We start from the raw sequence: 13,192 nt of genomic DNA, 5'->3' as shown, positions 1-13,192 counted from the left end.
TGTCCCGCTCCCTCCTGTCCCCGCCACGTAGAATAAAGCCCCTTATCTCGCAAATACCGCAAAACCTTCAGTCCAGATGGCGCCGGGGTCCCAGTGTATTCTCTCACAAGTGGTCCCAAGTACTTGCAACTTAGTTGACCACACTCTAACCCAAATGTGCAAACCAGCCTTAACGTGATGAATAGCTAGCACTGCAAACGAAAAGGGAAAAGAATCCTACGGGGGTACTTCGTAACCTTGGGCAATGCTCTTGGCATCCACCTCTCGCACCAGCGTTAAGGCCGGCCTCTGAATTTCTGCACTGGCAAACATGGGACGCCTCGTGATGTGCGCGGCGAAGAAGCTAAGATCTCTTCAAAAGCACTCTTGTGAACCCCAGACGTCGTAGATGGTAGACGGCAGGACGAGAACGGCAGGGCGTCACTTTGGGAAGCTCAGTCTCCAGCGTGCATTCGTCGCCTTCCGACGGGCTTTTATTGTGTAAGCATTCTTCAAGCTCACTAGACGCCAAAGTGCTACCGAAGATAGGATCGCACTGAAGGCGGGACAACTGAAAGACCTCCCTGCTGTTCTCGTCTTGTCAGGGACTACGGAAGACAGGGCCAGCCATTCAAAGGGCTCGGTGAACTTCTTTCCGACAGGTGCGACGACGGCCTGCTCGAGGTGATCGGCCTGTACTCCTCGTTCCACGTTGCACAACTCCAGATCGGCATGTCCGAGCCCATAAGACTGGGACAGGCCAGGGAAGTCAGGGTGAGTGGGGTTGACTTTGGGAGCAACTGCACTTCGTCTTTAATTTTTTTTTGTTACCGTCAGTTTATCTCGCACAGTAAAAGGGTACCGTCGATTATTAATCGTTTCACTCGCATTCCGAACATAGGTGGTGGAGCGTTACGTGAGCAAAGCTCGCTTTTAGTCGGTGAAAGTCTTGCATTAGTTTGGTGACCCTAAAATGTGGTGAAAAATGCACAAAGGGCAAAGAAGGAACACACGTGACGAACAGGTGCCGTCTCTTCCCTTTGCCCCGTCTTTTGTGCGCCATTTTGCATAATGTTTAACAATCGCCGACTTGACCGACTTACCACCCTACTGCAGAGGGAGGGAGAATAGACATTTTTGTTCTGTCCTTTTATTCCCTGATGTTGGCGACCAATTTCTGGTAGTTTCTAATGTTGTCCACCAGGAGCCTCCCAAGGGGGCCAGGGAGGGGGTGGAGCAGTCCATTTTTCATTCCTCCCAGCTCTCTGGGTGTTCTTTTGGTAGGGTTGAGAGTGTTTCTTTTAGTGTCTGTTGGGCGTCTCGGGCAGTCTAACTGGATGTGGATGTTGTTCCGGTTATAATGAAATCTTTTGTAACGGAATCACTTCTATCAAAGGTCAATGTGGTCCCAAATAAAATGCACGCATTTTGAACCGCATTAGTACTTGGTGTGCATGGTTGGCTGACTGTCATCAGCCAACCATGCACATCACGAAGGTCAAGGTGCCGAAAGCATACAAGCCTACACAGAGGTGCATGGATACCCTTTCGTTCCCTCCCCACCCTCTACTGAGGCAAACCTTCTGCCAAGGTCGCAAATATCTTTTCTGTCATCAGCGTTGGATAGTTGTCGACCTCCAGACAGGGGTTGACTGTGGACTTGTAGTACCCTATTTATACGATTCAGGGGCAGATCCAGGTTTTGTTTAAGGGGGGGGTCCAGCAAGGGCCCGGGAAAGGGGGGGGGGGGGGGGGGGATAGACCCATCATTCGACCGCGGAAGCCGGGCATCACTCCCTGCTCTCTCTCCCCCCCTCCTACTTCCCTCACCCATTAAATGCTTATTGGCTGGGGAAAGTGCTACAGGCGCCGACACAGATTGACCGCAATTATGTTGTGATAAATTGTATCAAACCTTTGCCTTTTTTGAGAGAGGAACAATGAATATTTGCGTTTTATTAAAAACATGACGGGATTAATGGAAACAATGTACAGTTCTGTTATGGTACTGCTGTCGTACTTCAGTCGTACATCACGCATGCACTAAACATCCGATGCTGATGCTTTCTGATGAACGCCAGACAAATCGCTTTGGTGTCTATCGGAATGTCTTGATGGACATGCATTAGAGCAAGTCCAGTGAAACGTTCTTTTGTCATTGTGCTTCGCGTGTAGGACTTGACTCTTCGTAGAGCAGAAAAACTCCGCTCTGCCTCGGCGCTTGAAATGGAAAGCGTGCATCCAATTATTAATAGCTGACGAATGTTCGGGAACACGTCGCCGTCGGTGCTGCACAAGGTATCACGAAGATCCTCAGGAACGCTGTGCAGAGTCTGAGTCCTCCAGAATCTACACCACTCCTGGAGCTCGTGCCGCAGCGATGACGGAGACGGGAGATCCTCTTCCCAGAACAGAAGCTCTTCGTGAAGAGACCGCTCTAGAGTGTCCGGGCCATCACTCAATATGTACGATGGTAGTAAGCAAAATATTGCCTTGCCTACCCTTTCCTCCTGAGCAAATCGCGTATCCATCTCTTGGAGCATGGGGTCAATAAAAGGAACTGCCGTGTTGGTTCTGTAATGCTCTTCTGGAGATGAGGACAGATTGTTCGAACGGTGAGCTTGACGAGCAACTACTCTTGGAGTTTGAATTTCGGTCCCAACAAGATCTGCCAGCTTGACGGAGTCGTTGAACCACGATTTAAACTCTTGCTCGACTTCACACCGCAGCGCCCGAAGTCTAGAGATGGTAGAATCAATCATACCATACGCGTCGATGACATCCCGATCCCGTTTCTGAAGCTTCATGGCAAGGGGCTTCACGACCTCCAAGGCATTTTTTACAATCATAAAAGATACGATCGTATCCGATGACTTCAGATTGACGAGTAGGCCGGCCGCCCTCATCTTGGTGTCGCGGTCCCAGGACCACTGCTCGGCGGGCGGAAGGTCACGTGAGTCATCGGTGCTAGCTTCGATGTCAGTTCGCGCGTAAACATGGCGGTGTTGGTCGGGCACAGTCATAGCTTCTAAGCAGAGCCACACGTAGTGGTACAGGTTATAAAACATATCCAGTGCTGTGTGTCGTTCTACCCATATTGTGCGACACAAACCGCAAAGCCTCCTCTTCGCTTGTTCTGAACCGTATGCCTCTAGCACTCGTTCCAAGAAACGTTGCCTCTTCGGAGACATGTCAAAGAAGAAAAATACCTCATTGATGACGTCAACGGTGAGGCACACTTGCGGAATCTTGCAGGCTGTTGCGATGCTTAGGTTTAACCTGTGATTGCTGCAGCGAGTGTAGAGAGCTTTTGGGGACGCCTCTTTGATTCTAGCTTGGACACCAACCCGGGACGATGACATCACTGCCGCTCCATCATATGACTGTCCCCTTGCTTTTGTAATGTCCACGTTGCAAGCAGCCAAGCTTCGGATGATTGCGGAAGCCAGTGATGCCCCCGTGGTTCTCTCCATGTGCACGAAGTCAATCACGCTTTCCTTTATATGAACTCGCTGGTTCTCAAAGACGAGATAACGTAAACAGACACACAAAATTTCTTGGTTCGAGTGCCGGCCGGTAACCTCGTCAGCGATTATTGAAAACACTCGCGACTCGCCAGCTATCTTTTCAGCAATCGATGCTTGGATGTGAGTTTTTATGACATCAATCAGGTCATTCTGGGTTGTTTTTGATGTGCCCTTCGCATTTCGTGCTGCTGTATCGAGGTGCGTCCTCAAGCGCGAGTCATGCTCAGCTATTAAGTTGACAATGGCAATAAAATTGCCTCGGTTGGTTGGCGCATTCGTCTCGTCGTCGCGATGGCCACGAAGAGGGATATTTTGTCGTCCGCAAAGTAGAACAGCCTTCACAAGCACCTCAAGGATGCACAAGTTCTTTTCATACAGCTCCTTGTTTTTGTTAGAGATCATGACAGGAATAGTGGCATCTGGCCTGTCCAAACTTGACCTTAGCGTCATAGCCTGAGCCATCGCATCGCTGTGGTAGCGAAGGCGTTGATGGCATTCAAGAAAGCCATCTTTGCCACCGGCCTTGGACAAGTTATTTAGTGGCTTGCTGACTAAAACACCCGCTTTGGCGACACGTGGATCTCGGGGAGAGAAGAGTACACAATATTTGCATAGCCCGCCACGCAGGTGGGGGCTGTACACTAGCCATCGGTATTTTTCCAGCCACGAGTGCTGAAATGTCAAAGTTTTTTCTCTTTTCGCTGTTCCTTTTGTAACAGTTTGCTTTACAAATGCGCTGTAGTTCAAAGGAGGCACGAAGTGGTTTGAGATGTAGTGAAGCTTTTCAGTGCCTTCCAGCGTTACCAAGGGCACGCTCCCATCTGCAATAAAACCACAGTCTACGGATGTTTCCTTACTTGATGGAACTACCTCCGTGCGTTGTCGTTTCGGTGGTTCCGGCCAAAGCTGTTCTTCGGACTGGTCCGGTGTGTCGGACCCTGTCTCCTAAGTCGCCAGACGGCTGGTTGAGGCACTCAATAGTTGGGAATCCTCACAATTGCCGACACTTAGCGCAAAATAAGACGTCACTTTACGCTGCATCACTGGAGCTGGACACACTCAAACAAGACTATCCGAAAATATTCATTATTGGAAGAGATACACCGTGGACGCGAGGACCCATTGCTTTTTGTACGGCAGCTGTGTCTGAAGGCTGGAGTCTGGACGTGTGCAGAGACGGAGACTTTTTACAGCTTTTTAGAATGGACCTTTTTGAGTAACTAGCGCCGTCTGGGGAGCTGTCTGCGAACTGTTGGACCTCAGATCTCCCTTGCGGAGACGAGTCAACGCGCCAACCCCCGGTCACAGTCCGAGTTTCGCGGCGCTGACAATAGCATCGCCACTGTCAGTGGCGCTGTGTATAGCGTCGCCATTGACAGCCGCGCTTGGGTGGTGGGGGGCTCTCATTAATATAAAAATACAAATATAAAGCTTTGTTTGCTAACAGTAATTTCAACAAAACGTCTTCACCGCGCCATGAAAATCAATTGTAATCTATTTGATATAATTATTTCTGTTTGTTCCGTTTTCGGTCTGAAACCAAAACTCTAAACTGACCCGCTCGCCTCGCCGGCGCCCTGGGCCTTGGAAGGCGCCGCTGCTCCCCTCGCCCAAATTTGAAACTTCGTAACGGCGGACGGCGGTGTCGCGTGGTTTTGTTTACCCAAGGGTCGTGCAAGCGTGCTTCCACGACCCTTGGGTAAGAAACCATAGTTGCGGTCGCGTAAGCTGAGAAACGGACCGTCGTCTTTTTCACTGGTGTCCGGAGAGCTTAGCTGGCTGGCTAAAAAAAAACAAAAAAGGGGGGGGGGGTCCGGACCCCAGGACCCCCCCCCCCCCCCCCCTGGATCCGCCCCTGCGATTGTAGGTCGACCCATCCTCGTGCTTCTGGTCAGAGTGTCGAACCGAAATTTTTATCGGTTCAGTTTCGGTCCGGGTTCACGGCTTTCGGTTCAGCTCCGGTTCAGTTCCGGGCAGCAAAAAATAAAGGTTTGAACCAGTTCGAACCGGTTTGAACCGCTAAACTGAAAATATATTTTCTGCGTTCCTTTGGCAATAGGCACTGTTTCAAGAGTGGAACGAGTAACTATGTAGCCTTTTATCTTTCATAGAGTCCTCTTATTTTCAGGTACCAAAAATAACTTGCATTGGTATTTAATTTTGATGAAACAGTAAATGAAAAGCTAGATTAATATATATGACTCAATATCTATTTTTTTACCCCAGTTTCATATATTTTATTTTAATCTAAATGTTCTCAGTCAGGTGGGTCGCCTAAAATATGCGCGATTCGTACAACTTTGCGTCACAGTATTAAAAGTTGAATCCTGCAGTTGTCTTGCACTTAGAAATTAATTACGGCACATCAAATCATAAAATGGGTGCACCATATATATCCTGAAATCTATATAATAGTTTATATGTTTCACAATATATATATGATGACGACACAACTGAGCTAAAAGCAATAATACCGTATTTTCAAAATATCAGGAACCTTTTAGGACAACCTCTTTCAGTCTACCTTTTATAGAAACACTGAGCGGCAAGCACAACGCTTGCTTTCCTGACCAATATTGTTTACACTCAGCACCGTGATGCAGGCGAAAAATCATGCAGAAAAGAGGGACCTTCGTATTCAGATGGGATCTGACCTAAAATAGAGCATACTGGAGTGAACATATTCCACATAGCTTTGCGTGTGAGGTTTGTTCTTGACAAGATGCCGGTCAATTCAATTTGCAAATAAGCGTCACCTTTGCTATTTCTTTTTGTTAAATAGAACAAAGAAGTTTTTCATAGTCTACTCGACATTGCAGCTACTTGATTGGTCACTTTCTGACGGTCTGCTGTGCAATCATCACAATTCCACCACACGCCTCTGTGGACTTTGTTTTCATATAGCCCGCAGACACATAAAATTGTTGTTTATGAAATAAAAGAAGCAAGAGACTTCCATATGTCTGAGAAGTTGAATATGCGTCGGGAACACAATTTATTTAAATCAGCTTAAAGGGCCCATGAAACGATTTTTCGGCTGGGATAATTGAATTTAGGCTGGGATTTTACTAATAACACTTCGTTTAGTGGGCCAAAAGAAACAAGGCAGAAAGTCAAAAGGCTAATTTTCAGTACAAAAATTTGAAAACACAGCATACTATTTCATAGCTTCTCCCCTTCGAAAGCTCTCTGCCTTTTCACTGTGATACATCCGCAATACCCAAAGCGCGTCACCCGGCCCAAACACATGTCACACAACAGTGGGACCTCATTTATTCCCTTCACCCCTAAGCTGACAGTGCAGTGGAAGCTATGCGCTTGCCGGACCAATCAGCCATCTCCCTTTCATCACCTGACGTCATTCTCTATTCTCGAGGGAGCGTGATCACGCGGCAAAGTGTGGCTTGCCCAAGGAGCACGTAGTTTCCACAGCACTGTCAGCTTCGGGTTGAACGGGGTGGGGAGAGCAACTTTCGTCTGAGTTTTGAGCGACGGGCTAATCTTCTAGGGGGAGAATGGCAGTGTCCGGGCACACAAACGGGAGTCCGAGCATGAGGGGAGTCCTTCCTTTCTGTCTTCTTGAACTGTTTGGCACAATTCGTGATTTGTGGGTTGAGAAGAAAAGCTAAGAAGGAAAAAGATAAAAAATTGTTTCGTTACCCCTTTAAAAAAAAAAATTGTTTTAGGTTTCTCCCAAATCATTTATACACGTGCCTCTGAGGATAAAGTCGGAAAAGATTTGCAGAGCATATTTAAGATAATTTGGGGGCACATTTACTTATGATGTATATTTTTAGGTTGATCGACCCATTATTTATGTTGTCAAGTCTGCAGGCAGTAATAAAATGTTTGTTATTGTCATCAATGAATATGACTGTACGAAGTTCACACAACCGCTTGAGGCCGACACGGGAGGACGATACTCGAAACTACGCCATCTGTTGAGTCTGCGGAATGTGCTTTTTTGTTCGCTGTTTGGCAGTGTGAAACACCAGGTCGCGGGGTATGTCAAAAATTTGTGTGTGCTCACGTTATAGATCCTTAGGCAAATACACAAAATGTGCAGAAAGAAAGATAATAATTGATAGTCTTCTAAATAATACCATTCACGACGACTTACTGTAAAAAGAAATATTTGTTCCCCCCTGCATAATGCCTAACGGCGAAGCAGGTATTTGTGTAAAATAAAAATAATAAATATACAGATGCATGTTTTTAACGTAGATACGTTTGATGAAACTCCGTCTTGTTGGGTCAAAAATTTGAGAAATACAGACTTTCACAAACCAAATCCCAAACATTTAGTGGCCGAACGTTTAAACGGTTGTTGCACGCTCTTGTTTCGATTTTATTTTGGTTCAGACCAAGGACGTCATTAACAAGAGAAAATGTGCTCAAAATTTTAATCTTCTTTTACCTGTTATGTTCAAAATACACCAGATTTCTTGTTTATTTTATTCTTAATCTATTGCTAGAGTCCCAGTCACTAGTTTAAGCAAAAGCGATGCAAATTAAAAAAAAAAAAAAACGAAATGGCAAGGAACGTTTTGCATGGCCTCTTCAAGTCCAGATGCAGCCGATGCTACAAGCGCGAGCATGTGGTCCTGACCACCACTTGCACTGCAGGAGCGCGCATACTTGGATGCTGAAAGCCCGGAGCTGGCTCTTTTAGCTTCTGCTACGCTCACACTTAAAGTGAAACGGAGTATTGGGTTGAGAACTTCATATTTCACCAGAAAACTGAACCGTGACATGGTTTGCACGTGGCATCATCGCACTATATGCTATGCTTCGTTTTAGCTAACTACAGACGAAGCCGATGCTCTAAGCGCGAGCTCCGGACTTTCATCGTCCCTGTCAAACACGCGTGATCGTGCACTGCAAGCACTGCTCAGGGCCGCATGCTCGCGCTTGTATCATCAGCTGCGTCTGGACTTTAGCTGAAACGAATTATGGTGGTCAGAAACTTTTCCTTGCTGAGAAAATCGTATCCCGTGGTGCAAAATGCATGCTGCAGAAGGTTCGCGCTCAGTGCAACCCCTGTATTCAGAAACAAAAATTATTCTTGCTTGGTGCAGCGTCGTGAGGAACGGTGCAAGCGACTGGCACCACGAAAACGCACTTTCTGGCAGGATTGATTTTCCGAACGAAGTAGTTTTGCAGGATCATGCCTACTGCTCTGTGCCAAGGATGTGGAGCAAAGGAGCCTTTACAACAAAGCATGTTTTTAACCCCCCTTTTCATTTGACAATGCTCCTCCAGAGAAAGCTTAATTTTTAAGGAACTCCCTCCGTTTGGGGGTACCGATTCGACAATTATATTTGTGCCATTTGTTAACAGTAACCCTCCATTTCTTTTATTTCACACCCAAAAACTGTGAAGTTTAAACAAGACTGCGAGAATTTGAGTGGCTGCTGACGTTCGGCTGTCCCTCAAAGGCCACTAGAATCTTTCTGTTCAGGTATCCCTGCCGTACACACTTGTAGTTCTATCTATCGTCAGATTAATAAGCCATATTTAGTCCTTTCAATGCTTCTATTCTTGGGGACAACTTTCTCAGACAGTTCAGCAAAAACGAAAACATGTTTGGGTGCCACAATGGTGTGTACATGTAAAATGGTTCATGCAACAATTTTTGTACTTTCAGTAAACACCGCTAAAAAGTAATCCTTGACGTTGATAGCTTGCAAAAACACCCATCAGTTTTCTTCTCCGCTCAATGGCAGACGCAGAAAAAATAAAGAAAAGAAACAACTTTTTCCTCCTCAACTTGTTATTAGGCGACGGTGTAATTTGACGCTAGTTATATACCGCCAGTGTTCCTCATAGTCATGCGCTGGGATTGGCAAAGAATAAAGCATGGGTTGAACTTTAGACATTGTTAGAGTTCAGCTATTCTCATCTTTGATTGAACACGAGTCAACACGAATGTTTGGCGATGCAGATTGTCAAGAACCCGAGCACTCGACTCGGGCTCATGACAGTCGAGTACGTCTCAGTGTCACATGACTCGCAATGGGGAGTCGTGATGGCACGTGACGTCACGGTGCCAACAACGCTAATGCATCCATAGTGAAGGTAGGGCGAAGGAAAAGAAGGCCGGGGAAGAGGACGCAGACGGAATGCTGGAGAAGAGAGGGGGAAACCTCCTCCTCCCTCCAGCGTTTCGTCTGCTTCCTCCTCCCCGGCCTTCCTTTCCCTCGCCCTACCTTCTTGAGTTGCAACGGACTATAATGACGTTTTGAATTTAAGTCGACTTGACGAGGTGAGTCATGCGACTATGTCGCGGGGCCACGTGACGTGACATTGTGTGACAACATGTCTTGACACCTTGATGGCTGGTGACCACATGACACATGATTAATCATAGTGCCAATACAAAAGTGCCATGAAAACCCACAATTTCTCATACATTGCAATTCGGTATATGACAGTTTGATCACTAAATATAAATACAGCTGCTAACTTTTACTCTCAAACACTCATTTTGTGATAAAAAAGAAAAATTACCGTGAACCGTTTTAAACCAGTTACCGTTATATTTTTTTCCGGTTCAGTTCCGGTTAAGTTCCAAGACGGCGGCGAAGAGTTCGGTTCAGTTCCGGTTCGGCTAAAAACAATGGTTCTGTTCCAATTTGTGGTTCAATTTGCTTCCGGTTTGACACCCTGCTCGTGATGTCCTTCTTTAACACCCTGACGCCAGAGCACTGGTGCGAAGCAGTGTAGCGTGACGCAAGAAATTGGAGAATTCTCAACACATTATTTGTCATTTTTAATACTAATTAACGAGCTTGAGTCTTGGACAGTAAAAGTGTGCCACGAATCGAGCGGAATAGCAGTCACCATTTTCAAACTATATTCAAAGTTTCGGACACTTGCACACCTCTAAATAGAAGCTTTTGTTAGAGCTAAGAGTAAATACCGAATGCAGTTACATGGTATGGATTAGCTTGTTATGGGCTGTCTCGTTGCAGGTTGCCTTATTTCAGGTGGTAAAGAGTGTAATTGTTCCGAAATTTCTCTTACGCCAGATGGAGCTCTCAGAGCGGCTGCCAATGCAAGTGGATGGGGAACCCTGGGAACAAGCACCGGCCACCTTGAGCTTCACATTCCACTGTCAAGCTTCCGTGCTTGTGAACCAGTCTGGCCAGTTGTGAGGGCATTTCGTTACAACAGTGGGTAGAGTTGTGGAAGTCGTCTTTGAAGCCAGACACCCACTGTTTTTGCTTGCACAAACTTTACATACCTGGTCGACGTACGTGACTGTGATCTTATCCTCCAGAACTGTAAATACCGAATGTTGTACTGGACGTCGAACTACGTATCCCAACGGAAGAAGCTAGAGCCACTAAGTGAGCTACACTTAAGAGTATCGATGCTTTAGCCATCTTGGTGCTCAAGGCCATTTTCTCTGAAGCTTTATCTGAAATCGCACAAAACGGTTTTCCGTCTGCCAGAAGTTTTAAGCTCTGCGACTGTGCGCTCCACAGCGACGGCGCCTGAGCTTCTAGACATAAAGTATAGAGCCCAAGAAGTTGCATTTCCGAACCACAACGATCTCTGGATGCGCCCACCCTGCACTGGGCACCAAAATGATGGCACCAAAATGATGGCACCAAAATGATGGCACTTGCAAGAAAACGGTGGAGTTTCAGTACTCTTAAGTATAGCTTGTTTTGTGGTTCTAGAAGAAGCGATTTGGTATTTTGTGCAAGCATGGCCACGTAAGGTGCTGGGAGGATTGTATCCCTGGAGATGGCTTTTTCGGAACTTTGCGAAGCGGTCTGTGTTCATTCCATTTTGCGAAAATGCCTCATGACGTAGGTTTGGAAGCGAGAGAGGGCCATTTTTTTTTTTGTGTGAATACTCGCTTGGGAGTTTCTGGGGAAGGAACTGAGCAGTGGTATTCCTTCAAAACCCCACTGTCTGAGAAAAGGTTCTTTGCTTTAGAAGTGCAGGAAATGCTTGCTAACTCATTCCTTCTACTATTAAGCTTCCAATTAGGGGTGTGTGAATACCTAATAGTAATTCTCGAATCAAATACCGAATCAAATCAAGAAAAAAAAATATAATGCTGAATACTGAATTTATTCAACATGAGCTCACATGTTCACGAATTTTCCTGCAAAAAAAGCAGCTGTTGCACGTGATCTGATGTCAACTTCTCCCGCCCCGATGTCACAATGTTACCAGCCATGGAAAACAGCTTCTCACTGTGTACACTTGCTGCCAAGATGGCGAGGTACTTCATGGTCGACTTGCACAGCCCAGGGAAGTTGCACTTGATCATTTCTTTCCAGAATGTCGGAGGATCTTGGTCTTTACTGCAGGTAGATTCTTGAAGCTACCGTTGAAATTCCTCAATTTTACCCCTTCCACAGGAGTGCTTTCTTACAGATGCTGTTGCCAGCTTTTCAATGTTTTTCCAGATACTGCAGGCACCTTCCTTGTGGACTCTAGATATTGAAACATTGGCACAGTCACTCGATACTCTTGGTGGGAAAGTCTTGCAGCTCAGCTTTCACAAGACTCAAAAGTCTCATTTCTTGGAAGGCTTCAGTGCAAAAGATGCTCCTAAACCTTGAATCGCATGCTGTTGCGATAGTATACTCAAGAGGAGGAGAGGAGGAGATGGAGAAGGAGGCAGACGACACGGAAGAGGAGGAGTGTGCAGAAAGCACGGTACAGTGAAACTTGTTTAGAATGAACCCACACACAGCGAATTATTGTCCATATTGAACTCGAGGAAAATTTAAGTAAAAATGCATGTAAAAAGTACTTTTTATTGCAAACAACATATGGGCTACATCAAACTTTTTTCTCCCGGGAAGGGTTTCAAAACGCGCAAACAATCGTCTTCTAGCCTGTCCCTTCCCCCAAAAAAGAAGTAAGAAAGAAAGAAAATTCCAAAAGCTCAAGTTGCAAACAAAATTGAGCGAAGAGAAGCCATTCAGAAGGGGAGAAAGCTAAAAAATACACTTTGCACGCACGCGCAGAAAAAAAACAACTTTTCATTCCAAAGCATTTGCCCACGAAGAGAAGCGATTCAGAAAGGAAGATAAAATAAAAAAAACAAAAAAACTGCACGCATGCAAAAAAAAAAAAAAAAAAGAGCTTTTTGGTGCATTTTCACAAGGTGGAAGTGAAGAGATGAGAAAGAAAGAAAGAGAAGCTCCCGCCTTACAACGAATGCATCGTGGAAGTTCGTTCTAAATGGTTTTTGCTATATCGAACTACTTGCTCTATCAAACTGATCATAGCGTTTTCTGCTGTTCGTTATAAATGGGTTCGACTGTATGTCGCAAAATGAAAATACAGTGAGAGCTGTGCTCTAATTTTTTCATTACAGAGATCCGTAAACGTCTTTAATTTTTTTATTACTCAGATCTTTGGTCGCTGATGCGATTGGCTCTAGGGCTTTCACAACCCCAGCCACCTTTTCTCACTCCTGTGGTGCCAGGTCGGGCAGCATTGTCTCGGGAGTGGCAAGGTCGAGGCAGTCAGCTTCTTTAAGCTGCAGAAGACGGGAGAGCATTTCATGTTCTCCGTTTTAGCTGGTTTCCTTGACCTGGATGAGTTTTAGCAGGGGGATCTCCGTACGCTGCTGGCAGTCCTGCAGTCTTGTTGTGGGTTGGGCACTGTGTTTGTAGTGGTCGACAATTGCACGGCATTTCTTGAGAATGGTA

The 13,192-nt window shown here is 45.9% G+C and overlaps 1 protein-coding gene across 1 annotated transcript in view; it reads left to right on the top strand.

Moving 5' to 3' along the window:
* LOC8025011 (diacylglycerol kinase epsilon) overlaps positions 1-12,431 on the top strand; it is a 39,782-nt gene extending 27,351 nt beyond the window's left edge. Inside the window, exons 10-11 of the mRNA XM_029987792.4 lie at positions 642-753; positions 10,538-12,431. Of these exons, the coding sequence (XP_029843652.2) occupies positions 642-753; positions 10,538-10,663 (238 nt within the window). The 3' untranslated portion in view covers positions 10,664-12,431. The remainder of the gene's footprint in view (positions 1-641; positions 754-10,537) is intronic.
* The last annotated feature ends 761 nt before the right edge of the window (positions 12,432-13,192 follow it).

Source organism: Ixodes scapularis, unplaced genomic scaffold (genome assembly GCF_016920785.2).
Source record: "Ixodes scapularis isolate PalLabHiFi unplaced genomic scaffold, ASM1692078v2 PGA_scaffold5__190_contigs__length_132052651, whole genome shotgun sequence".
NCBI lineage: Eukaryota > Metazoa > Arthropoda > Arachnida > Ixodida > Ixodidae > Ixodes > Ixodes scapularis.
This window is presented reverse-complemented; position numbering and strand designations above follow the sequence as displayed.